The sequence below is a fragment of the Epinephelus fuscoguttatus genome, linkage group LG7 (assembly GCF_011397635.1).
Source record: "Epinephelus fuscoguttatus linkage group LG7, E.fuscoguttatus.final_Chr_v1".
Lineage (NCBI taxonomy): Eukaryota > Metazoa > Chordata > Actinopteri > Perciformes > Serranidae > Epinephelus > Epinephelus fuscoguttatus.
The window spans coordinates 4,520,963-4,547,827 of record NC_064758.1 but is presented as its reverse complement, the minus strand read 5'-3'; the positions used below and the strand labels follow the sequence as shown (position 1 = coordinate 4,547,827).

The following is a 26,865-nucleotide window of genomic DNA, read 5'->3' as shown; positions in this document are numbered from 1 at the left end:
ATTATATTTAATTGTATTACACTTTATTGTCTATTTCAGTTGTCTGTTTTATTTAATAGGCACTTGATCCTAGTTTTGTACATTATACCTGTAGTTTGTAAATGCATTTTTTCGATAAAGTTTGGGGCGGTGGGGGCGGAAGAGAGGAAAACTGCATGATGCTCGCCATGTAGCATGCTCTATCAACCACAACAACAACAACAACAACAATATGGCATCGCCAACATCGCTGCCTGATAATGTTACACCTGTCAAAACGATGAAAGAGGATGCGACAAGACGATGGTGTGCCAGAATTTAAAGTTTTACTTTGGTGAACACTTTTACTTTGGTGAATTCCGGATCCGCTCTCTAGACCGGAACCAGAATCCAGACAAAATTCATGCAAACCAGGCTCTTCGCTCACCGTACGTGAAGAGCCTGGTGACGCGAGGCTAGGCCATGGATGGGTACGTCCCAAGTTTACTGCTAACCACCTAACCTAGCCACCTTACCTAACTGTTCAGTCCCTCCCACTTAGGAAAACATTTAAGGAGTCAGGAGTTAGGAGTGAAGAGCAAGGATTGCTGATAAGAGACATGAGACGGCCCTACTCTGAAGCGTCACGTAAAGCGACGTCCTTTTCTGATGACGGCGGCACAGCTGGATCTGCTGCAGAACGGAGCCAGCGTTTGGCGTACATCCCAAGTCACATTATATTCGCTGATCAAAGCCGTAACCGCCTCTCGCTCCCAAACACGGAGGTCTCCCTCTCTCGCCTGTAACCACTGTGTGACACAAACTCAGTGCTTTGGTCATTAAATAATGTCGGGCTCGGTTCGGTTCGGACAGAAATATAATGCCTGTGCTGCACTCTAACACACACAAACACACAGAAAACCGACATTATCATCAGTTTATAAAAGACCCCCGGACGCCCCGGACGGGACGTGAAAAGTGGACATGTCCGGGCAAAAGAGGATGTTTGGTCAGCCTAGTCTGGAAGGACTGATAAAGGCCCATGCAGCCTTTGCGTCTGGCGAGGCTAGCACAGCCCTTGGTAGCGTCTTGCACCAGGGCTTTTTATTTACATTTAACTCTTTTATTATAGTTGATATTGCTGGATGCATTTATCAGTGATTGGGTAAAGCCCCATGCGGCCTCTGCGTCTGGTGAGGCTAGCACAGCCCTTGGTAGTGTCTTGCACCAAGGCTTTTTATTTACATTTTACTCTTTTAATATGGTTGATATTGCTGGATGCATTTACCAGTGATTGAGTAAAGCCCCATGCGGCCTCTGCGTCTGGCGAGGCTAGCACAGCCCTTGGTAGCGTCTTGCACCAGGGCTTTTTATTTACATTTTACTCTTTTATTATCGTTGATATTGCTGGATGCATTTACCAGTGATTGGGAAACCTTTGTGCCTGGAAGGACTGATAAAGTCCCAGGCAGCCTTTGCATCTGGCGAGGCTAACACAGCCCTTGGTAGCGCCTTGCACCAGAGCTGGTTAATTACATTTTACTTATGAGTAATAGTTGGTGGTGGTGGATGCGTTTACCAGTGATTGGGTAAAGCCCCATGCAGCCTTTCCGTCTGGCACGGCTAACACAGCACTCAGTAGCGTCTTGCACCAGGGCTTTTTATTTATATTTTACTTTTTCCATTATAGTTGATGACACTGGATGGATGTTCCAGTGCTGAGTTAATAATAATAATACATTATACTTATATAGCACTTTCCAATGCACTCAGAGACGATTTACAAATTCAGGGACAAAACAAAAACAAACAAAGGCAAGGAACAAACGAGAACAAATAAGGGATGAGAAGAAGAAACTGTCAGCGATTTAATAAAAGCAGCATTAAACAGGTGAGGCTTGAGTGATTTTTTTGAATATGGAGAGAGTCTTGGACGGATTTGGGGAGTGAGTTCCAGAGGATGGGAGCAGCAATGGAGAAGGCCCTGTCCCCCCAAGATTTGTGTTTTGTTCCTGATGGCAGAGGAACAGGAGGTTGGCATCGGCAGAGTGGAGTGTGCCATTGGAATGTGATAGTGGAGGAGCTCAGACAGGTATTTGTATGTAATAAGGAGAGTTTTGAAGTCCTGCAGCTGAGGAGGAGAGGGATGGGCGGAGGCGGGCGATGTTCCTGAGGTGAAAGAAGGCTGTTTTGGTAATGTGTTTGATGTGCCAGTCGAAGGACAGGAATTAATCGAAAATGACGCTAAGATTTCGGATGTGAGTGAGGTGGATACTGTGGAGCCGTTGATGTTGAGGGTGAAGTTATGGGTGGATTTGGTGACTGCTTTTGGTCCAGTGATGATAATTTCAGATGGGTTGCAGTTTAATTGAAGGAAATTGGTTTGAAGCCAGGTTTTTATTTCAGTGATGCAGTTTGTCAGGGTTGAGTGGGTGGCAGTGGAGATTGTGTTGGTGGAGATTAGGAGCTGGATATCATCACGATATCACGTTGCAATGGAACTGGACACTATGATGGCGTTTTATGTGACCAAGGGGGAAAAGGTACAGAATGAGGAGGAGGGGACCAAACTGAACCTTGGGGGACACATTGGAGGAGGGGAGTAGTGGGGGATTTGCAGTTATTGATGGAGATGAACTGTCTGAAGTCTGAAGGATGGAGGGATTGATGGTGTCAAAGGTGGCACTGAGGTTGAGGAGGATGAGGATGTTGAGGTTTCTGACATCAGAGGAGAGAAAGAGGTAGTTAGGGTTTTAAGCAGGGCAGTTTCAGTGCTATGTTTTGATCAAAATCAGGATTGGACTGTTTCATACATGTCACTGACAGAGAGGTGGTGTTTTAGTTGGGAGGTTACAACACGTTTCAGTATTTTGGACAGAAAGGGTAGGTTGGAGATTGGCCTGAAGTTACTTGGGATGTCAGGGTTGAGTCCAGTTAACAGGTGAAACATACTATTGTTATCTTCCTTCTTATTTTCCTTTATAAAGTATAGGTGGCTATACCAGAGAAAGGTGAGTCTATACTTCATGACAACATCGACACAAGTATTTCTGTCACTGACCAGTATAATAATATCACATTGTCTTTTTTGCTCACTCTGCTGCATTGCCCTGTGTATTCAGGTGGAGGTGGATACAACAAACAGAGGGAAAGTGTAGTCCCCCACACACAAGATGCGACAGCGCGAAAGACCAAGACAGGACCAGATGAGAAGAATGGATGACTCCAGGACCAGATGGAGAATGATGGGCATCTTTCATTCAGTGGGCTCAGTAAGTAATCCCCTCACTAAGACTACAAAAGTAACAGTGACATAAAGCGGTGCTGAGATAACATTAACTATACATATGTGAATTATTTTTATTACAGGAGCCTTGTTGAATATTATTCATTGATTATAATATCATTCCATGTATAGTTGAGTTCAAAAGTCTTCATTACTTGTGTTTCTGTTTTATAGGACAGGAGGACTCCTCTGAGGTTTTGGTGCTCCTGGGGCAGCTGAGAGTGGACGTCAATCAACTCAGGTAGACCCCACGCCACAGCAAACCACTGACCCACTCTCAGCACTCGAGTGAGTCCAGAATGTCCCTGCACCTCCACCTCAACCCAGGAGACCACCCTCTTCACCCACCAGACTCAACAAGTGTCCTGTCCCCACCAGCTCAGAGGACGCTGTCAGTGACTGCTCTCTCTGTACTGGTGGATTCATGGCGCTCCTCACATGCACCTACAAACACACACAAATAGCTATAATAATAAAAGTAATAATAATATTAATAGTGGTAATAATAGTAATAATAATAATAGTAATAGTGATGATTATAATAATAATAACAATAATTAGAACAGTAATAATAGTAATAATAATAATAATAATAATAACAGTAATAATAGAAATAGTAATAGTAATAATAATGATAATAGCAATATTCATTCATTCATTCATCTTCTAACCGCTTCATCCTCTTGAGGGTCACGGGGGGGCTGGAGCCTATCCCAGCTGACATTGGGCAAGAGGCAGGGTACACCCTGGACAGGTCGCCAGACTATCACAGGGCTGACACATAGAGACAGACAACCATTCACGCTCACATTCACACCTATGGACAATTTAGAGTTATCAGTTAACCTAGTCCCCAATCTGCATGTCTTTGGACTGTGGGAGGAAGCCGGAGTGCCCGGAGAGAACCCACGCTGACACGGGGAGAACATGCAAACTCCACACAGAAGGGCTCCCACACCCGGGATCAAACCGGCAACCCTCTTGCTGTGAGGAGACAGTGCTAAATAATAGCAATATTAATAGTATATAATAATAGTAGCAATAATAATAGGCCTACTCCTCCAAGAACCGTCATCTTATCATGGTGGAGGAGTTTGAGTGCCCTAATGACCCTAGGAGCTATGCTGTCGGGGACATTTTGCCCCTGGTAGGGTTTCCCATGGCAGATTGGTTCTGGGCGAAGAGTCTGAGGCGATGGTCCTCAGCCAGAAAAGGGTGGATTGCCCACTCCAGTGTCGGGGGGGGAGGTCCTGCCTCAGGTGGAGGAGTTTAAGTATCTCGGGATCTTGTTCATGAGTGACGGTAGGATGGAGCGGGAGATTGACAGGCGGATTGGGGCGGCGTCAGCAGTGATGCAGGCGCTGAACCGGTCCGTTGTGGTGAACAGGGAGCTTAGCCAGAAAGTGAAGCTCTCGATTTACCGGTCGATCTACGTTCCAACCCTCACCTATGGTCACGAGCTCTGGGTAGTGACCGAAAGAACGAGATCGCAAGTTGAAGAGGCTGAAATGAGTTTCCTCCGCAGGGTGGCTGGGCTCAGCCTTAAGGCCCATTTATGCTCCCTTTACTTACGAAAATGTATACGTCCGTTTCAAACAATGTTACTGTCACTGCCCACATGCTTCCATGCGTCCTTTACGTTGGCATGGATGTTAACCAATATATCCACCAGGAGGCAGCCCAGCGTCAAAAGTTTATGACAACAACAAACTCAAGAACAAACATGGCGACTGTGGAGGAGATATTGATAATGTACCTCTTGCATAAAAGACAAAAACAGAGGCAGCGTTGTAGGAGGCGGTGGTCGGTGAGGCCGTTAAATACATCATGACTGAAGGATGGAGAATTCTTTTCTCTAGTACTGCTGATGAATGAAATTGAATTGTTATTTCTTCTTGGTGTCTCACTAGAGCTCCATATCGGGTAGTGACAGCAACACTGCCCCCACGGTTTCCGGTGGTACTGCTCCATTTGGCCTCCATTTCCAGCTTTATGAAAACGTGCAGAAATACGGACGAAATGAACGCAGAGCACAGACAGAAGGCTCCGTCCATATCCGGATTTGTATTTAACGTTGAGCTTAAATGAGCCTTTAGAGATTGGGTGAGGAGCTCAGACATCCGGGAGGGACTCGGAGTAGAGCCGCTGCTCCTCCACATCGAGAGGAGCCAGTTGAGGTGGTTCAGGCATGTAGTAAGGATCCCTTCCAGATGCCTCCCTCCCTGAGGTGTTTCGGGCATTTCCAACCGGGAGGAGACCTCGGGGCCGCCCCAGGACACGCTGGAGGGATTACATCGTGCGGCCGGCCTGGGAACGGCTCGGGGTTCCCTCAGAAGAACTGACGGAAGTGGCTGGGGAGAAGACTGTCTGGGCTTCTTTGCTGAGGCTACTGCCCCCGCGACCCGGACCCAGATAAGCGGAGGACGACGAGTACAAGCAATAATAATAACAGTAATAAAAGTAATAGTGATAATAATAATAATAATAATAGTAATAATAATTTTATTTGTATAGCACTTATCTGAACAAGGTTACAAGGTGCTTCACAAAGTGCATGAAAATAACAATTATTATAACAATTAACAATTACAATAAAATATTTTAAAAAAATCATGTGACTGTGTGTGTGTTGTAAAGTGGGCCTATCAACAGTATGGGGTACACTAGTGTACAGGTTTCTGTGGATTTACAAAGAGTGATGTTCACCTCAGTTTTTCTCAGACCACACTGTGCCGTCTCTTCCTGTCAAAGATCTGATGTGTACCTCACTCACTCCTCCTCTGCTGCAGACCTCCATCCAACTATAAGAGAATGAGGACTGTCAGTAATGTCCTGACTGGCTCCTCCTCCATCAAACACCAATCATAATCTGTTGTTCTCAGATAAAATCTATGACTAACAAAAGTAAGAAAAAGATTTACCTGGACAGTAGGATTCACACTGTGGCAGAGACTGCACATTTTTCACAAATATAGAATCTGTTTCTCAAAGTTATTTTTGGACAGTAATGGTCCTCCTTCAGAAACAATTAAATATGAAAAAATATCTTGTGCAATGGGCAGACCTTCAAGCCTTGTAGAAATGAATTCGGAGGGGATGTGACAAAAGGTGTACGGCACACATCTGAAAACCTTTCTGTCAAATAGAAACCGTAGTGTAGGATGAGGGTCTTTGAATAGCTTGAGCTGGATTCTTCTGGAGTTAAAGGCACTGAAGGATTTGAGATCACCATGACCTTTTGATGTCTCCCAAGAGAACATGAGAATGTAGCAGGAAATGCAGACGATATCTACCCTAAGCGCGTGACAGTGAACGACATTTGTGACTTCTTGTGAAGCTGTCCAGGCTCTTCTGAAGTTTCTATCCATCTTTCGTGTCCTGCATGATCTTTTTCACAGCAGACTCGCTGCACGTTGTTGACCTGAAAATAGTCAGAGGGTTGTCTGAAATTAGATTCACATCACCAGGGGCCACAGGTTGGTTGTGGGTAGTTAGTGTTCATTGATATTATTAATGTTAAACAAAGATAGTCCATAATCATTCAGATCTTCATGTTATTTTAATTTGATGTGGTATGTGAAAATATTTTGTAGGATGAATACTGAAAGGTAGCCATGGCTCAGCAAAGATGAATATAAGAAATAATGGTGGGATTTAGTAGTTGCTGAGTCCTTTCATGCATAATTTGTTGGAAATTGAGAGAAGTGTTTTGCTTCATGGTTTTTAGCTGCTACCAGCAGTTCTGTGAGACCATTATCAGATTGGCTTAATCCTGACTCTGTTAGCCTGCTTTTTGGAAACCCATAGAGAGTAATTTAGCATACGCACATATATTTACTCCCCTAACCCTCTGAAACAAAATAAACCACAGCTTGGCCCCATAAAGAGTTTCCTTTTGTCAGTATGGCGTCTTGGTCTGAAGGAATCTAATAGTACATGTAAATGGCTTTTATAACTATTCTCTTCTCACTGTTATATGTCTGGTAGATTACAGGTGACAGTAGGTCCAGATTTTAAAAATAAAGGATTTGAAAGTAAAACTGCAGAGTTTACTTAACATTAAGAATAAAAATGAAATGAAATGATTATAGCTGCTGCACAGCAATGGGTCTGGGCCTGTCATTTTCAAGAGCAGGAAGAAGAAGAAGAAAAAGGGTCAGTCAGAACAACTTTCCTGACCAGAAATCATTAAACATTGAAAAGGGTTTTTAATATAATGTTACGCAACCTGAGCAGTGGGGAAAATACTGCAGTGGCTTTACACTAAGACTTGCACAACCACTTGGGTTGTGATTACTGTCCATGCAAAGTAAACCATTATGTTCCTGCATACTAAATTGCAAGTAGTATATCTTATCACTAAAACACCAGCTAAGTCTATGCCTGTCCAGCCTAGAGTACTGCAGAAAGTGATGAGATTATCCTTGTTCACCTTCTTCCTCAAAATCTAAACTTGACCCTCGGGACTCTAAATACATATTTATGTTGTGCCTATGTCATTGTGAGCTTTTATACCTGTGCAGTGGTGTGTCTGTGTCGCTCTGCAGTTACACCTCTAAAACACTAGTCGGCAATGGAGTATCTGTGAAGTGCTGTAAAGTTTAATTGTTTCAAACACACACATTAAACATTGCTTAATAGCAACAATTTCAAACACAAGTACACAAATCGGCTCAATTTGTCTTAATGTGGACACATTTTCCCCAGAAATACAACATGCTAATGTTATTAGCGCAAGCCTATGGCATTTTACATTGTATAAATTAGCCTAGAGGCTGGAGTAGATTTCCTCTCCTCACATGAAGCAGGGACAACAGCAACATTTAATAAATAGTCCAGTTCCTAATGTAGTTTCGTTCAAAACTCGTAGGGAGTCTATAAACTATACATTTTTGGAATTGTTAGAACATGAAGAATATAAAAACTGATGTTTCCATTGTTTTCAAACTCACTATGGTGGCCATTTTGGATTTTAAAAACGGCAAACATTCAAAACACCTGACGTCACTTGACCTCATAAAACATCTTCGTAGCTGTAACGCAAGAATTAATTTGCTAACGTTTTACACAAATGTCTAATAAGATAAAATGATGAAGTGATGACATTTTCTATCCAAAAGGTCAAAGGTTAACATTACTGTGAAGCTATAATGCTCTGCAAAAGCACTTTTCTGGCCATTATTCAGCATCATATCTCGGGAACAGAAGGGGAGACATTTGGTCAAATTGGTGACTCTAATCTTGAAACTGTGTTGATAGTATAGATCTTCAGTGTGTAGAGCATCCATGTTTTCACACACTGTGAATTCATAATGTCAGTCTTCATCTTCAGTTTTTTACTGTCATCTTGATCCTGGTTTTTACATCTTGAGTCATGGTCGTTCTCACATTGTTTACTGCAAAAGAAAGAGTCAGTGCATTGTAAGTCTCATGACCTACAGGGACATGTTTGTGTTGAACAATATTAGGGTGACCATATTTTGATTTCCAAAAAAGAGGACATTCGGCTGGCCACGACATAGCCTACTTAAATGATACTCGCAGTTTACTCAAAGATGCCTTATCATTTTAATATATTAAAAATTTATATGTATGGATAGAATATTCAGTTATATTACAAAATAATATCTCTCAAAGACAGAAATTCAGATAGGCCCCAATAGGGGACACATACACACACTAGAGTGTGGCGATCCGAGCCCGGGTCGGCTGGGTTTGGTCAGAAATGTAGCTATAAATTGTATTCGCGCTCGGGTCGGATTCGGTCAGCTTTCAGTGAAAATGTAGTGTAAAAATAAATAAAATCCTATTGTCTGTCCTGTTTATTGCTTGGGTACTGTTATTTACGTGACAACACCTGAACATAACACACACAGACACACACTGGCTGTTTGTTTCTACCTCTCTCCTCGCTGGAAGCCTCGGACCTCCAAATAAAAGAGGGAGACAGGTTTTTCCTATTTTATCTTATTTTGTTTTATGTCTCCCTCTCCTCTTGCTAGAAGCGTCGGACCTCCCGCCTCCCGCTCCCGTCTCAAACACGGAGGTCTCCCTCTCCGCTGAGCACGACCGGCCTGTTAAATAGCCTGTAACCACTGTGTGGCACAAACTCAGTGCTTTGGTCATTAAATAATTTCGGGCTCGGTTCGGGTTCGGACAGAAATATGCGGCCCGTGCCGCACTCTAACACACACACACAAACACACGGAAAACCGGACATTATCATCAGTTCATAAAAGACCCCCGGACGCCCCGGACGGGACGTGAAAAGTGGACATGTCCGGGCAAAAGAGGATGTTTGGTCAGCCTAAACAATATCCTTTGCAGTGGCATCTCACCATTTCAGTGATGCCCTAAGGAGTTGGTAACTCAACTAGCCTCGGAACTAGGCGGGGAGTGCGCCCCCCCATCCGCACCCCTGCCTCCCTGCCCACTGCATTACGCTTTAAAAAAAATAAAGAATCTGAATTTAAATTCGAATTGGTCTGACTTACATTTATCTCTTTCATATCATTAATGCATTGATCTATGCTTTTGATGTGATATGCAGCCTGCCTGACTACATGCAGTAGCCTTGGCAACCAGGATGTTGTGTCCATCCTGCAAACCTTGCAGCCCCAAACCCGCTCCATGCTGTCTGAGGTGGAGAAGCTCACTAAGCTCTGTCTGGCCCAGCCCAGGTCGGAGACGGAGCAGGTCAAAGCCCTCGTGCCGCTCAGTAGTGGGATCGCGCCTGTGAATAGACGCTGTAGTGTAGCCTGGGTAACACAGCTGGACCCAGTCTTTTTACACTCTGTACACTGTTCAACTAACAGCTGGGACAACACGCACACTCAACAACAGTGAAACAGACATTAAACAGTGGTTGTAATACTAACAGTACTAACAGTGTATTGTATCCCTTTTTACTTTTTTACTGTTTTGTAGTGAGAAAGAAGAGATCTTCATGTCCATCAGAAATGAGATGGAGAGATGTGGTTTAATCTGAAAAAAAAAAAAGATGTTTAAAAAATGGAAATGTCCCATTTTTGTCATTTTCATAAATACAATAAAGGTTTCACAAATCAGAAACTGTGTTATAATGAATGTTTAGCCTCTGTAGGATAATCTAGTCCAGGTTTGAGAAGTCTAGGTACAGTGGTTTTTGATCTGGACCGGGTCCAAAGTGGTCTATATGCCGAAAAAACAGTGAAATGTGTCTTTATTGCATTTTCACAAATAGAATAAAGGTTTCACAAATCAGAAACTGTGTTATAATGACGGAGGTACCTTTTAACCGTTTGTTTTCCGGGAATAACTGACATAATCAGAAACATAGAAACAAGTCTTTATTTCGTTTTTTCATTTTTGGGAGAAAAACAAAAAACAAAAAAACGGTTCGTTTTTTTGTTTTTAGTTTTTGGCAAAAAAAAATAAAAAACAGAAATTCAGCTCAATTTCTTGGTCCCAGAAACGAGTCTTTACTTCGTTTTTTCGTTTTTGGGTAAAAAAACCAAAAACGAATAAACGGTTCCTTTTTTTCGTTTTTTGCCAAAAACGAATAAACCGAAATTCAGCTCAAATCCTTGTTTTCTGTGCTAAAACCCAAAACAAATTTACCACTCCATGTTTCGTTTCATTGGTGGGCGGGCCCCCCGATTGACAAGTGTACTTCCTTTCACTGTACTCTTCAAAATAAAAGTTCTTCCGTTTGACACTGTCGACACAAAAATATTACTGTAAATAGACACTACTACTGTAATAGACAGCAGATTCTTAAGCTTTTAATAATTGATCATTATTGACTACTGTAGCATTTTTAAAATTATGACAGAAAGTTGTCTTTGTGACTTTTTCTATTCAATATTTAGGTTTGCTGCGCATATAGCAGAATTAAACAGCGACTTTCCACTGTATTAAAAGGAGTGTTTGGGGGACTATGGCGTGATAAATCAGCGTTTAACCTTTTGTTTTGTCGCTGGCTGCGTGGATTATATAATGCAACGTTTTATTTTAGCTATTGCCTGTTCGTGCAGCTGAGTGACCATAACGCATTATGTCTGTTTTGAAGATGAAAACACTTCGGCAGGATGTAGGCCTACTATGACAGTCTGTCAACGGGCACTGCACTAGTTATCAAAAAAATAGATGTCCTATATCCCCATATTATCCCACAGCGAAGACGCCAAAAGTAGTTACCAAAAATGACCAGCAGATGTCGCACTGTGTGACATTATGTATTGCATATATGTATATCATATTCACTGCTCAGAGCCCTCCTTACCTGGATTTAATCTAATTACCACAATAGTAATGTAACTTGATTACTTTCCATTACTTTTAGGTACTTCAGCTCTGTCTTCCCCTTTTGTGCAAATGGACACTTAAATTAATAGCTATTAGTTTGATCATTGTATGAATATTTGGTCAGAGGACATAAATAAGAAACTATTCAACATATGGTAAACAACAGCAGTATTGAGTTCCCAAGTTTCATCTTTACATCTTGCCAAAATGTGTTGTAAAGGTATGACAGGTCCCTGTAGGACTTTCATTCGTAAATCAGATCACCATGTGCAGAGTTTCTTAAAAAAAAAAATAAAAAAAAAAGATTGAAGAGAATGAAACACTGGAACATTTTTTTTTCTATATGCCCCATATCACAATGTTTAATAAAATATAATAATAATAATAATTATATATATATATATATATATATATATATATATAATTATTGCACAAAAGGGGAAGACAGAGCTGAAGTACTCCAAAAGTAATGGAAAGTAATCAAGTTACATTACTATTGTGGTAATTAGATTAAATCCACCATTACAATATATATATTTTTTGTTTGGAGCATAAGTGGGTTTTCAACAGGTATCTGCAGCATTCCAGGCGATCATCTCCATTGTTGTTAAATTTATTGTCATATCAACTAAAGCAAACAGCCGGGAGTCTTAAAATACAAACTGAAGTTATTGATACCTCTATTTTCTCCTTTTGGGTCTCTGACACTTAGACAAGTCAAGTAGCAAACTATAAGGAGCTGTAACCATGGTTCAAACACATTTTCATGGACATTTAAAAACTTTTAATGACTTTTCAAGGACCAATATTTTTGTTTCTTCGTGCCCCACTTGCCCACCTTTTTTTAACCATACCAGCTTCAAACTCTACTCAAACATAATTTCAGCTCACTAACATAGGTGAAGAGAGAGATTACTAGTCGATGCTATTAGAGCTACATTTCATCAACAGTTCGAGAATTTATTTGCCATAACAGTAAATGTTCCATGTAATGTGACTAGTTCATTACACACAAAAAACTCATACTGTTGTAAACCTAGAAAATGTGGAAGAGTCATGCAATTTAACAATCACCTTCTCCCACGTTTTCTAGGTTTGCAACAGTATGAGATTTTCACAGTGCGATAACCGTCTCAGAAAATACTGTGGTTTTACGGTATCAGTTTAAAAAAAATAGTCTGAATGACCCTTAAAGGAATAAAAACAGAGGAGTTATTTTTGGTTGAACAAACATTTTATCAATATAATTGAAACTTGTAACCATCTTTGAATTAAAGTTTGTGTAAAAAGTAAAATAAAGATTTAGCCTACTGCTGCAACCCCTCTTGAAACATTTCTAAAAATGGAATTGTGTGTAAAAAGACTTCCCTTTGAAAAGAACTAAATGAAGTTGAGATTCTCCATCTGATTGCATTATTTCCCCCCCAAAAGTATAGATAAGCAATTGTACATGGTATGATGAATTGTACATGTACTTGAAAAGGAGGTTACGGAACAGTTGAAGCTTCACATTGACAATGAAAAATTATTACACCCAATGCAATTCGGTTTCCGTACAAACCATTCCACCGCAACAGCCTGTTGTTATTTTCTTGAGGTAATCAGAGAGAAGCTTGACAAAGGGGGTGTAGTAGGAGCCATCTTCCTGGATCTACGTAAGGCATTCGACACGGTGAGTCACTCAGTCCTCCTATCTAAACTAACTAAATTTAAACTTTCAGCTAACACACTTAAATGGCTGAAGTCCTACTTGGATGATCGCACTCAATGTGTCAAGATCAAAAATGAAATATCATATTTTCAAAATTGTAGTGTGTGTCCCCCAAGGATCGATTCTCGGTTCCCTTTTGTTCTGTATATACATCAACGACCTTCCGAAGATTTGTGACAAAGTTGAAACAGTAACCTATGCTGACGACACAGTTATATTTGCCAATGGGAAAAACCATGATGAAGTCGCTGCTACATTATCAAACGCTATGGAGAGAATATTAAAGTGGCTCAACCAGTCATGCCTTACACTGAACACAGACAAAACAGTGATTATGTATTTTCAGAAACAGAATAAGAAATGTAGATATCCTGAAATACTTGTAAAAGGACAAATGATAAAAAATGTTGAGGAATTTAAATACCTGGGGGTTACTCTTGACTCAAATCTGAGCTTTAAAAAACACATCAAAAAAATGGCTCATGTTTTGAAATTCAACATCATGAACTTTCGTCATATCAGGAACTCTTTAACAACTGATGCTGCAAAAATGTACTTCAATGCTATGATACTCCCCTACATGAGATACTGCATGCCATGTTGGACACAAGCTAACCAGACCACTCTAAATCCAATCAGATCTCTCTATGGGCAAGCATTGAAGGTTCTGGACAGAAAACTAAGACAGCACCACCACTGCAACATTCTCTCCAAATACAATTTACTAAGCTTCGACAATGTTAGTAAATTATCAAACATTTGCTTAGTACATAAAATAATCAATAATGCAGCCCCCCCACCATTAAAAAAATTCATAGTCCCCTGCTCTGAGCAGAGAACAAGAGCTTTAAGATCTGCGACGAGAGGAGACTGTAAAATCCCACAAAGAAAGTCATCCTTTGGTCAATCTGCTTTCTCCATCAAAGCCATCGGAGAATGGAATAGACTCCCTAGTGATTTGAAAATCAACAGGAATTATCGCAGTTTCTGCATTGCCACAAAGAAATGGCTCCTGAGTAAACAATGTTGCCAACATTAGGTGTTGCTGTCAGATTTCCTGTCTGATTCTCTGTCATTATGTCTCGTTTTGCGTTTCTCTCTTCTGCTGTTTATCTGAGCTCTGTTAAAGATATAATTCTGTCATATTACCATTGCTGGTATTTAATCATCCCTGTAATCCCGAATTACCATCGTTGGTTTCTAGGTTTCTTATTGCTGTACTCTAAACTATTATCAACTCTGTAACTTTTTTTTGCTGCTACAAGCACTTTGTTGACTACCAACAACACCAGCACTTTATCTATGCACATTCCTGCCTTGCACTTTATATCAGGAGCTGCTACTTGGACTGCCTTTTAGTGTTTTGTAAGTTGTTCCTCCTTGCACTGTAACAACTTGGTTATTTTAAATGTGGAAAATTGTATGTCTGTACTGTCTCTGTGCTGTCCTCTGTTCATCTGTATTTTAGGTTTCTTTGTTTTTCAGATTGTGGTCTGTGTATATTGTAAATTATGTTGGGACTACAGATGGAAATTAGCAGTTATTGCTAGATCTGGTGCAACCATCTCCTCATCTCTTGTAAATGATTAATGCTATTGCACACCGTCCCTTGATAAACTAAATAAACTAATCGTCGACTTTAGTTTCACGGTATACCCTGAAATGATATACCACTGCAACCCTAGTGGGAACCCTGTATGAGATACAAGGCTCGCATTTCTCCTACTGCACTTGAACTGTTGACATGATGACAGCAGAGCTCCACACAAACCAACAGATCAGCAGGACAGTTCATCTGTGAATGGATGTCATCTGTGCTTTGTGTCTCAACTCTGAGCAGCTTGTAAAATCTCAGTAAACCACACTGCAGCAGAGTTTAAATCTCTGCCAAGTTTTCTGTAAGGCTAACAAAGATGTATGCTATGGCCAACTTAAGCATTAAACCTTGACAACATCACAATGCTGAACTCACTGTGAAGTCTAGGTTCTCCAGCTGTCATCAGAGCAGACTGCTAACCTGTAAGCCATGCTGGTTTTTGACAGCTGACTTCCGCAGCTGCATCTATGACATACTGACAGAAAATCTCAAAGAAAACACCCGGCACACCCGTCTGTACTGTAAACAACATTTATTTAAATGTACAAAATCTGATGAATTGTCAATTAATCTTCATCTTCCTCCTCCTCTTCATCCTGGTTGATCTGGAAGTAGCGGAGCTCATAGCTCTCCTTGGTGTTGGCCACGACGCGCAGCCAATCACGCAGGTTGTTCTTCTTCAGGTACTTCTTGGTCAGATACTTCAGGTATCTGCACAACAGAAGACAAAAACAGTGTGTCACATTCACTTTCAGATTAAACACACTTTCACAACAGGTAGAATGAGTGGACAGTGGGATAAGGATATCCAAAATTACTCTTTGACACAGACCGCTCTGCTGCTGTAGCACCATTTCACCTCCCATGTCAGCTGAATGCCAAATTCAGAGCATTAATATACCTAGCAGCAAACAACTATTTGCTTATGTAGTGTGTAGTGTACCGAGTTATCAATACATCCATTCTGAATATTTGAAATGGTTTCAATCCTCATTTTCCACAGTATCAACACTACTTTCTTGCCCTCTTCTCTTCGACAGCGAGTTGGCACACACTACTGCAGTGCCCCAATAGCCCCGTCTCCTCTCACTCACAGCGCTGTCTTTTGTGTATTCACTCTAGGTCCAACATGCTTGCGCCATGGTTTTGCTATGTGTCCTGGCTGCCATCTCCAAAACAGACGAGCCAAAATGAAGCATAGCAGCAAACAATCAATTTACAGCTCAACAGTAAATTAGAGTATGTTCCTTGACATCTGATTGGTTGTTTTCCATGCATCACAGTAGATTCTCAGAAAAGAAATTAGAAGCACAAGGAGAGAAGAACATGATTCCCCCACAGTTTTCTGTGTTGTGTACTTTTGTGTGGATGTAGTGACACTTTCAGCAGATGTGAAAAAGTTTTGTTTGTTTTTTTTTAAGTTACTGTCTTTAACAATGTGTCCAAACTTTATACGTGTCATTTACGCTTGGCCGAAATGTAATCACAATGCTGTATTAACGTGTTTTTTTCCTCATCCAGATACAAACCCAGAGATGTTGCTAAGCACGTGCCCTGCATCCCTGGCGCATTCAAATCTGAGAGGATGCGGTGAACTCACCATTGATGCGTCAGGGGATTGCACCAAATTGTTTTCACCAATAATGCTACATTGTCAACAAAGAATCAGTGTTAAAATCATGGAAACAGTGGCATCAAGTGACTTATTTTTGAAGTATTTCTCATGTCACAGAAACTGCTAAAATTGAAACTTGTGTTTTGGATGTTATTATCATAATGTCGATAATGTGTCTGTTTTTGTCCTGGTGCTCTGCACAGATCTGACATCTGCCCACTCGCCTGAGAATCTTGCGGGAGCAGGCAGTCTGAACTTTGCTGCGAGCGGGAACGGGCGGCTAAAAAAAACACTGCGGGATCGGGATATAGCCTATAGCGACAGGATGGAGTTAACAAATGTTGTGGAAAAGAAGCTAGAACAAGGTCTGAAGGTGCACTGAGCCCTCTACTGTACTTTCCAGCGCTCTCAAAGCTGGCGCGTTTCATCTTCAGTATCCCCGCATCCAGTGCGCCTTCAGAGCGGGCCTTTAGTGTCTGTGGGCGCATCTTGGAAGAGAGACGCACGGGATTGGGACCAGTCAGTCAGCAACATTCTCTTCCTCCACAGCAATATTATGGCCAAGTGATTCATTTGTTAAATTCATTCGTTTCATTCGTTAACTTTGTTTATTTTATGTTATTTATTAGTGTTATTTGAGCCACTCACAGCCTACTCTCGTTGCTGTTTGTTAATTACATAAAGAGGCGTGATGATGCCGGTGTTATTGAGCATAGGCTTTATCTTTATCTCATTAATGTTTCTTATTCAGGTCTCTCTTAGAAAAGAGACCTTAACCTTAATCACTGCATGATTATATAAAGGTAGAAAAATAAATAAAATACAGAGGAGGAGAATAGAATATGGACAGCCTTTATTTCATTAAAAACTAAATGAAAACAACGAAATAGGAGCGCTATTCCTGACCAGTGCGTCAAAAGACATGCAGGCCAGGGAAACGAAACAAACAACCCCATGAATCTCTGACGTGTTTTCTCCTGCGGGATGAGAGAAGACACAAAGTCAATGCATCAATGAAATTCAGCGGGAGCAGGGCTCTACTCTGAAGCTCTGTATGAAGCTGTTGCCTGGCAAAAAGGCGGCAGTGTCAGCAGGGTGGCACAGAGGGCCTCAAGGAACACTGACAGACAATAACCTTATAGTCTTAGGTTCATAAATTGTACCTGAATTTATAAATATGTAGGACAATACTCCAGACACCCCTGTAGTCTTACACTGCAATGTCTGCTTTGACAGCAGATGCTGTATTCACTCATGTTGATAACGACAGCTTTATCATTTGTCAAAAAGCACATTTTACTGGGGACTCACTAAAATGACCATCCAGATCTCAGGGACTCACTACATCAGAAATCTGTCAACATCACTGCAAACTGCATGTTACTACCACGTGGGAATGGGTTCTATATGATCATCAACACAAGCCTATTGTGGGTGCACTAGTGTCCTGCAAAAACTTCAGGGGCAGCGGCAGCAGTACCTCAGTCTGTAGAGTCTTGGCTTACAAACTGAAGGGTTGCTATAGCCCCATTTCCACCGAGCAGTGCGGTTGGGGGGGTGTTGAAAAGTGGCACAAATGGGCCACCTTTCAGAATAGGCCATAAGGTGAACACAGTTATCGTTTCATCTTGTTCCGACATCTGGGAACTACACGATCTTTACTTCATAAAAAAGATCGAGGTGAACTAAGCAAAAATGTCAAAACACATTTGATTCGATACCTGGGCATAACCGACGTATTATTACATAGACAACATAGCTGTCCAGTATGGAATACGAGAACGGCCATGTATTTTTTTTGTGTGCACTGTTATCTCATGATAACGACTTATTATTTCGCTATCTCGATATAACAAAGATTGTTTTCCCGTGATAACGAATTAATTATCTCGTTATCTCGATATAACAAAGATTGTTTTCTCATGATAATTGTCAAGTCTGATGATTACACACTGGTTAACGTGATCGTCTTGATTTCAACCTACAAGAGCTGCCGTGGTCCTGTCAGATGCCTCCTGCTGCTGCTGTTATCATTCGTCACACTTCTACTGTTATTATACACATATGATTATTGTCACATACCGTATATTTCCAAATAGTCGCACGGTGGCATATAGCCGCTGGGCGCCTAATAGCCGCCGGGCACCTAATAGTCGCCGGGGGTTTGACCCCATTTTGCGTATTAAACGCCGGGGCAATTATTTCCTCATTCATTGCCCCAAGGAGGGACAGCCCTGCAGGCAGGGAGAGAGCAGCTCGCGAGGGCTGCTCTCTCCCTGCCTGCAGGGATGTCCCTCCTTGGGGACTGTTTGCGCTTTTACGCACGGGTCGGTGGTGAAGTGGTGCACGACTCGTGCTACGGACGGACGGACATACAGACAACCACGTATCTAAAACAGGTAATACATCTGGCTCCATCTTTCCCACATCAAATATCCGTGATCACCTTGACCCGCGTGCATAAAAGCGCACACAATTCCGTGTCCTCTCACCGCGGATACTGTGATTTGATGGCCCGGTACTCATTGTAGCCCACTCTTATAAGACCCAATAATAATGATAATAAGTTACTGTGGACCTATATGCCATGCCTTTTAATAAAATTACCAGAGGAGTTCGCTGAAAAGCAGGTAAAGTCAGCCTGACGTGCGTCCCCGTTGATCGTGTAGTCCCCAGAAGTCGGAGCGGAAATCAGTTTCTGTGAGACTTTTTCTGATTCACCTTACGGCCTAGAAATGTGTGAGTATTTTGTATAACAATTTTAAATTATATTAAAAACAATGTTTTTATTTATTTATTGCTGAGGGAAATTATAAATACATAGAAATAAATAGGTATATGAACTATTTACAGTGTTAAAATAAAATAAAAATCATTTAACAAATTAAGATTACAATAATATTAACTCTATTAGGGGTGTCGGTGGCTTAGTGGTAGAACAGGTGCCCCATATACAAGGCTGTTGCTGCAGCGGCCCAGGCTCGACTCCAGCCTGTGGCCCTTTGCTGCATGTCACTCCCTCTCTCTCTCCCCCTTTCACGCTTGTCTGTCCTATCAAATAAAGGCTAAAAATGCCCCAAAAAATACCTATTTTTTTTTTTTTTTTTTTTTATTAACTCTATTAAAGTAAGGTCTGTGAAGGCAACCCAGGTAGGGATGGGTCGATCTGATCCAGTATCGGCATCGGGTTCCGATACCAACATAATTCACAGATCGGAAATTTCCGATCCACCAGCCCTATCTGCGCTTTCACATTGTCTGCTGGAATGATATGATGATTGCTACATAGTAGTGTTGCACGGTATACTGGTACCAACGGTAGACTGCAGTACTAAAACATGACAGTATGATACCATAATGTTGGAGTACCTCATGGTACCACTACTGTGGGATAAGTTCAAAGTCCAATCGCAAGAGGGTGAGTGTCCATGCGCCGTCCAATAACGGAGCGCGCTGGCCACCTGGCACTCGATATGTGGCTGCAGTGGTTTGTTTTCCACTGACATTTCTGAGCTATTGAGTATCTTCAAGCAGTGGAAGTTATTATTTATTTTTACTTGTAGGCAAAGATTTGTTTATATATGCTACAGTGATTTGTTTTCCACAGAGCTCTACGGTGCGAGCATTTTACTCACATGTGCAACTAAAAATAGTTTTGTGCTTTGCGCTTCATTCAGGAGCATGCTGTGAGAGTACAGATTTCAACCAGCAGCAGAAACAAAAGGCGAATCCTGCCGGTTGTGGAGGCTCCGCCGTATTCCTGTCAAATACGGCAGCCATAGTGCTCCGCGGCGCAAGATAATGGCTTGCCGGCGACGGAGAAACCCGGGTCCAGGTCCAATAAGCCTTCATTAGTGTCATGACTGCCCAAAAGTACCTGAACAACCGAGCCGTGGCGGCACACAGGTATGTGACGTGTCAGAGGAGAAACGAGCCATTCACATTTCCACAAACCTCACTGCACTTCAGGGACTGTTCTTTACTTGTCAGGGGAGGAGGGTGGCTGGGTGATTTTTATTGCATTTATTTATTTTATTTTGATCCCCCCTATGTTAATCACTTATTGATGCTGTTTTTGAAGTATGAATAAGTCAATAAGTAATTTATTCCATTGAAATATATATAGTAGTCTAACACTGTCTTGGAATTTAATAAATATTGACAATCAATTTGAAACCCTTACAGTTGCATATTTGTTTTCAGGATGGGATTTTTCCTGTTAACAGGATTTCCTGCTTTTCTGACCTTATACTTACCTCAGGTTGCCTTTTGGGACATACATGCATACATACGTACATATCATACATGCCTGTAGAGAGGAGTTTATTATAGCCTCATATAAAATCAACAATAATGATAATAATATTAAAGCAAACAGAGCACTAGTATCGGAATAGTATCGGTATCGGCAGATATCCAAATTCAGGTATCGGGATTGGATCGGAAGTGAAAAAATGTGGATCGGTGCATCCCTAAGCCCAGGCTCCGCAAATGGCAACAAAAACATTTGGGTCCAGGCTGTACCAACCAGCGCAAGACCAGCGAAAGCAAGCACACACACATGAACGCAGCGCCCATGTCTCACGGTCTCGCGCAAACGTGAACGCAGTGCCCAGAGAGGCAGCTAGAGCTACAGGCTACAATGAGGCTAAAAACAGAGTTCAAATGACATTTTTCCAAACAGCTTTTTATGTTGGGGCTTCAGGACACTTGGATCACTATGGACGAGCAGTATGGAGATATTTTGTAGTTTCAATTATGTGTTTTTGGACGTTTGAATCTGGGGCACTGTAAGCCTCCATGGGGTGGAGTTTTGTTGCTAAGTTACCTCCTCTCCCCTCGGATCTCCACAAGTGTTGTGAGGACTCTAAAAGTTCACCTGATCCTTCATCGGCATGAGGGTGAGTAGATAATGGGTGAATTTTCATGTTGGGTGCACTATCCTTTGAACAGGTGTGTAAATCCATTGTAACTAGCAGCTATCACTTGTTCATGACAGAGTCACGGAGGACGAGGGGGGCGAGCTAGCTCCGTTGTGTTTTTAAGTTAAGCTTAAGTTTAAGTTTATATACTTTATTAATCCCCCTGAGGGGAAATTCAATGTTTTCACTCTTGCTTGTCAATTACACACAGGTCTGAAAGACACACACATACACAAACAGGACCTATACATGCACAAAGTGGAGAGATGTCAGAGTGCGGGGGCTGCCGTTGGTCAGGCGCCCCGAGCGGTTGGTGGGTTCGGTGCCTTGCTCAAGGGCATCTCGGCAGTGCCCAGGAGGTGAACTGGCACATCTCCAGCCACCAGTCCACGCTCCATACTTTGGTCCGGACGGGGACTCGAACAGGCGACCCTCCGGTTCCCAACCCAAGTCCCTATGGACTGAGCTACTGCCGCTAACATTGTTAACATTGTTGAACGTAAACACAAGTGACGCCAACGGTGCTTAGCGTGCCTTTAAATAATAATATACACTCAACAAATGAAGGAATGAATAATTCCTTTACGTGTAACGTCCAATACACCGACAATGCACCGACAGGAGGCACCGTAATGTGTGTTTTGTTTCGGTCCAGTAGGTATCGGTTGTATAGGGACCGGTTCCATATAAGCACTGGCTTTCGGTACCCAACCCTATTCAGCACAAGGGAATGAAACGGGAAAACAACTTAAAAGCTACTGCTGTGAGAAGAGGAGACGATGGTTATGCTCTTAAAAGAGTGACAGAGAGAGGACAGGAAACACCCCAAATAATAACCACTCTGACTAAACACTCAAAGAGTGAGTCAGAAAACAAGATATGCTGTAGAAAGAAACAAATGGAAGAGCATGGGAGTTACTATATAACTAGAATAAGCTGTTTTTCAGATCAAACAGAGACAGTGTGCTGCATCAGGTCCAGTACCTACAGGTACCCAGCAGAAAACCGGTCAATCGTGGGTGGTATTTTGTTCTGGGTCAAAAAAACATTCCAGTTGGAACTCCAGTGCTGGATCATAAATATATAACAATAAAATGAACATAATAATAATTGCGAGTATCAAGTGACAAGATTGAACTGTTTCTATGATTTTAATTTGTTGTTCACAATGTAGCAATATCAGGGAAAATAATTAGGTGTGACGCCCTGACACATCAATGCTGTGAAACATTGACAGAGTGTGACTTGGTTCTTGTTTCTCAGCAGAAAAGGGGTGGCAAGGTGCTGGGGAGCGCTTCATCTCAGCACTTCATAAAAAAGGGCTAATGATATGCTGTGCATAGGTTTTGTTGCTAAGACAGCAATATCTTGACACTAACATAACACTATAGCGGGGTGACATAGTTAACTTCAAGCTCACAAACTGAACGGTGATAAAATTACAATACTCAGCAACATCTACTGTGTGCTGGCTGATCTGTTCCCAAAACATGGGCTTTTCTCTCTTTGTTGTGAAAGTAAACAGTAGCCGAGCTAAAGAAATGGCAGTGACGTCATCTGCGCCTTTCTGAAAAGTTCAGAGATTTTCAGCTGCAGTACAAAAAAGGTGAAGCGCTCCGAAAAAAAAAAAAAAAAAAGAAGACACTGGGCGCAGCACCTTTTCTACAGGCGGCCTCATGTGCTTGCTGCTCGTTGAGAACATTTGAAAATGTGGACACATACCCTACAGTGACAGTTTGACCAAATATGAAAAAAAGTTAATTTTGATAAAAGTGATCAACTACAGCTTTAAGTCCTATCATGTGAATATAGCCATATAGCCATAACACTGTCCATGTGTGATCACGGAACACAGACATGCTGTAACCATGATAACAATAACTATGTCAGGTAACAAACTGTCTCAGGTTGGGTTCAGTCAGAAAAATGCGGCCCGAGCCGTGTTCTATTTTGCAGGTTACAAAATGAGAGGTGCACCACACTGCTTTTCTTAAAATTGAATGCCACAAGTACAAAAAAGGCTAACTGTGCCTTTTTATTGTTGCCAGGCAACCACCCTTTACCCCAACCTTCCTGTGTAATCAATCTACTGTTTATTTATTTATTAAATTATTTTATTTCACAGTAATTAGTATCTAGTTCCTAAAATGGACAGGCAGAGGGTACTTGCTGTAGCTCTGGTTGAGGGTGAGAAGCTGTCAGCAAATAATTTGTTGGGCACAGGGAAACGGAGATCTTTGTGGGAGTACCACCAGTTGGTCCAGGAGCTTCTCCTTCTTGATGGCTGTTTCCAGGCATATTTAAGGATGACATGGGGGCAGTTTGTAACTCAAGTCATATAGCTCTGGGTATCCAGCAACCACTACCACCAGTTTCCCCCCTCCTGTCGTGACTACCACAGAAGACCCGCCTCTCAAATCATCAGATTGGGCAATGGGAAAAAAGTTCAGAGCGCTCTGGCAAAAATGCCAGGTGCCCAGAACGCAGAAACACGAGGAGCGTAGCAGCGCCAAAACAGCTTAATTCTCATTAAAAACAATTACAAAAAGCGCTTCCAGTTGCTAAAATGTGTGTGTGACTGATTCTTACCTTTTGGAGAAGGGCACCTCAGAGGACACTGTGATCTTGCTTTTGCTCCTTTCGATGGAGACCACACCATTACCCAGGTTGCCGGCCTTCCCGTTCACCTTGATGCGCTCCTGAAGAAACTGCTCCTGAAAACATGTTTGTAGAAACTTCACACACAGCCACCATACTGAGATCTGCAGTGTGTGGCAAATACCACATTACTGTTCATTGTGATGGATTATTTAGTTCAAGCAAATGTTAAGTCTCAGTTAGTTTTCATTTAACAGTATCATTTCTGCCTATGGACGGTCAGTAGTAATGTTGCTTGCATCTGATTTGAGATGAACAGACTAAAACACATCTACAGCTACACTGACAATATCTAATGAAAGATAACTTACAAAGTTGGCAGCATCCATGATGCCATCTTCCACAGGATGGGTGCAGTCCAGTGTGAATTTCAGGACCTGCTTCTTCTTCTTACCACCTTTGCCGGTGTTCTGCTTCTTCTGCTGAGAAGACACTACACATTTACCTGACTGTACAGAAGTGTTGGCTAAATAACAGAACTTTCACAGTGCTAATCCATACATTTCACCCCACTTGACACCATTTAAACAACATTGCTTCTTGACAGACGCAGCGGTCTGACAGAACACCACAGCTGATGAGCCAAAACCACAATCTTTTACTTTAACAACATGTTTTCTAGGAAGTCAATAATAAACCAATATACTGGTTTGAAGTTTCGAGCTATGAAGTCCCCCCCCCCCCCAAAAAAAACAAACAAACAAAAAAAAAAAAAAACAGGCAAACACAAAAGCTCGATTTTATCCAGCTGGTTAACGTCCAGCTACAGAATAACCAGTGGGCCAAGCTAACTGGATCATTCACGTCACGTATCAACCGCTACGACAGCGAGCCGACAACATTTGTTAAACTTGTACAAATAATCTGCTGTCAGACAGCCACCCGGACAAGCTAACTGAGTGAACAACGTGGTGAACTACAGTCCCTGCCGATGCTGTGTGGCTAACGTTAGCTAAAAGGCAGCTGCTATAGGCCAGAGAAAATCTGCTACCTTCGTGCTCAAATTACCACTTCAAAACTCAACCAATGCTCTGTTCTGAGACTACGATTGCAATAACAACACTGTAAACCCATCTCGCTCGTTTTCTTTGGCTTTCACAGCGCAAAATCTACAATTCTAATGGAATTATTAACACGCGACTTTACTTACAACAGGCGCCATGGCGGAGAGGCTAGCAGAAAGGAAGAATAGGCTGTGCGCATGCGCTACATTTACCAATCAAACGCAGAACTATTGATTGAATCCGTGAATCTAAGATTGATTAACATTCTGGGATTCTTCCCTACTTTGACAATGCCAGTAAAGAAAAAAAAAAACAGTAATATGACAACACATGTAAAAGAAACAAAATAGTATCTTAAAACAGAGTGAGGTCGTCACAAAATCGTACGCCACTACATACTGGCATATCTTTGCTGAGAATATTCCTTGGACAAAAGTTTAGTATTGCCCCATAAATACTTTATTACTTTTATTACTTTATTAGAGAGGTTCACTTTGGAATTATACACACGTTTTACCCTGCAAAGTATTTTTTGAAGAAATTACAGAATATTGATATAAACTGTTCTTTTTGCACAACTCATCCAGAAACTATGTCCCATCTTTTCTGGCATTGTCAGTACTCTGGAAAATTATGGAAAGATGTTTCCAAATGTATTATTGACATTGTATATAGAGATTTTGCATTATTTTATATGTATAGTATGTTATATTCTGATTCTTTGACTATGACAGGAAATCGGAGGAACGGACATCATAAATCTCCTTATTGTTCTTGCCAAATTTTATATAGAGGCGTTTTATAAAGATTTTAAAAAATACACAAATACTAGTAGGCCTAAATCGTGTACCAATGAAAGGGCATAAAAACTGTACTGGCATGTATTAACTGTAATGTATGTAACTGAAACGTGATCTGATGATGTCTGGTTCACACTATACATATCAGCCCGATTCTAGCCTGACGCTGCGACATACAGTGTGGGACACCTCCCGACATTCCAACAGAAAGTCTAGCATGTTTGATTTTCTTTTTGTTGTTCACGACTGCTCCCATCACAGCCATCACTTTGGCCAATACAAACACAGAGTGATCTGCTGCCCCAGCCTTTTAGATATTTCCTGTAGGGACGTTACCACAACAGAGTGAAAAGGGAAAAATGCTGGTGTGAAACAGCAGAGGCACTTTAGCAACCTGCTGAGTACTGCCATTAGCATCAAGCTAGCAAACAATGTTACTTCTTCATAATGGAGATGGACATAGAGTAAGAAAATTTATAAATAGTAGCAGGGCTATGCCTGGTTCACACTACATGATATCAGCCTGATATCAGCCCGATTATAGCCCGACGCAGTGACATACGGTGTCGGCATGGATCGTGAATGACGAGTGTCATAAGCGATAATCCATCATTTCATCTTGTGTAATGTGTCATAGTTAACAACAACCGACATCACCTCTGGGACACCTCACGATGTTCTGACAGAAAGTCTAGTGCCTGGTACACACTACAAAACTTTTCTGTCCGTTCTGACAGTCACTATGTCACATTACGCGATTATGGAGTCACAAAATCGTGCCGTGACTTGGCCGACAGACATGACACACTACACGACGGTCCACACCAATTATCCCCAGTTATCTCTCAAGATGTGTATGATGTCATTGGGTAATTCTTGTCCTATTTTTATTACTTTTACTATTATTTCAGTCATTGTGTCTGTTCATGTGCCAGCCAAAGTGCTGTTGTAGTAATAAAAAACAGCACCAGCAGATGGCAGGGGCTACATTTGAAGTACCATATGCAAACATGCAAGTCACTGAATCC

At 41.7% G+C, this 26,865-nt stretch overlaps 1 protein-coding gene across 2 annotated transcripts; it reads right to left on the bottom strand.

Annotated features, from left to right (window-relative positions):
- Window positions 1–15,355: 15,355 nt before the first annotated feature.
- LOC125892063 (60S ribosomal protein L22) lies at window positions 15,356–25,270 on the bottom strand. Of its 2 annotated transcripts, none has more exons than XM_049581812.1 (4): window positions 25,184–25,270; window positions 24,345–24,455; window positions 23,965–24,089; window positions 15,356–15,549 (listed from the first exon to the last, which is right to left on the bottom strand). In XM_049581812.1, exons 1-4 carry the CDS (start codon window positions 25,193–25,195, stop codon window positions 15,405–15,407), a joined length of 393 nt encoding a protein of 130 aa, XP_049437769.1. In that variant the 5' UTR covers window positions 25,196–25,270; the 3' UTR covers window positions 15,356–15,404. The 2 variants fall into 2 exon arrangements, with proteins under 2 accessions (XP_049437769.1, XP_049437770.1); XM_049581813.1 differs by having other exon boundaries at window positions 24,345–24,452; window positions 25,184–25,220.
- Between the last annotated feature and the right edge of the window lie 1,595 nt (window positions 25,271–26,865).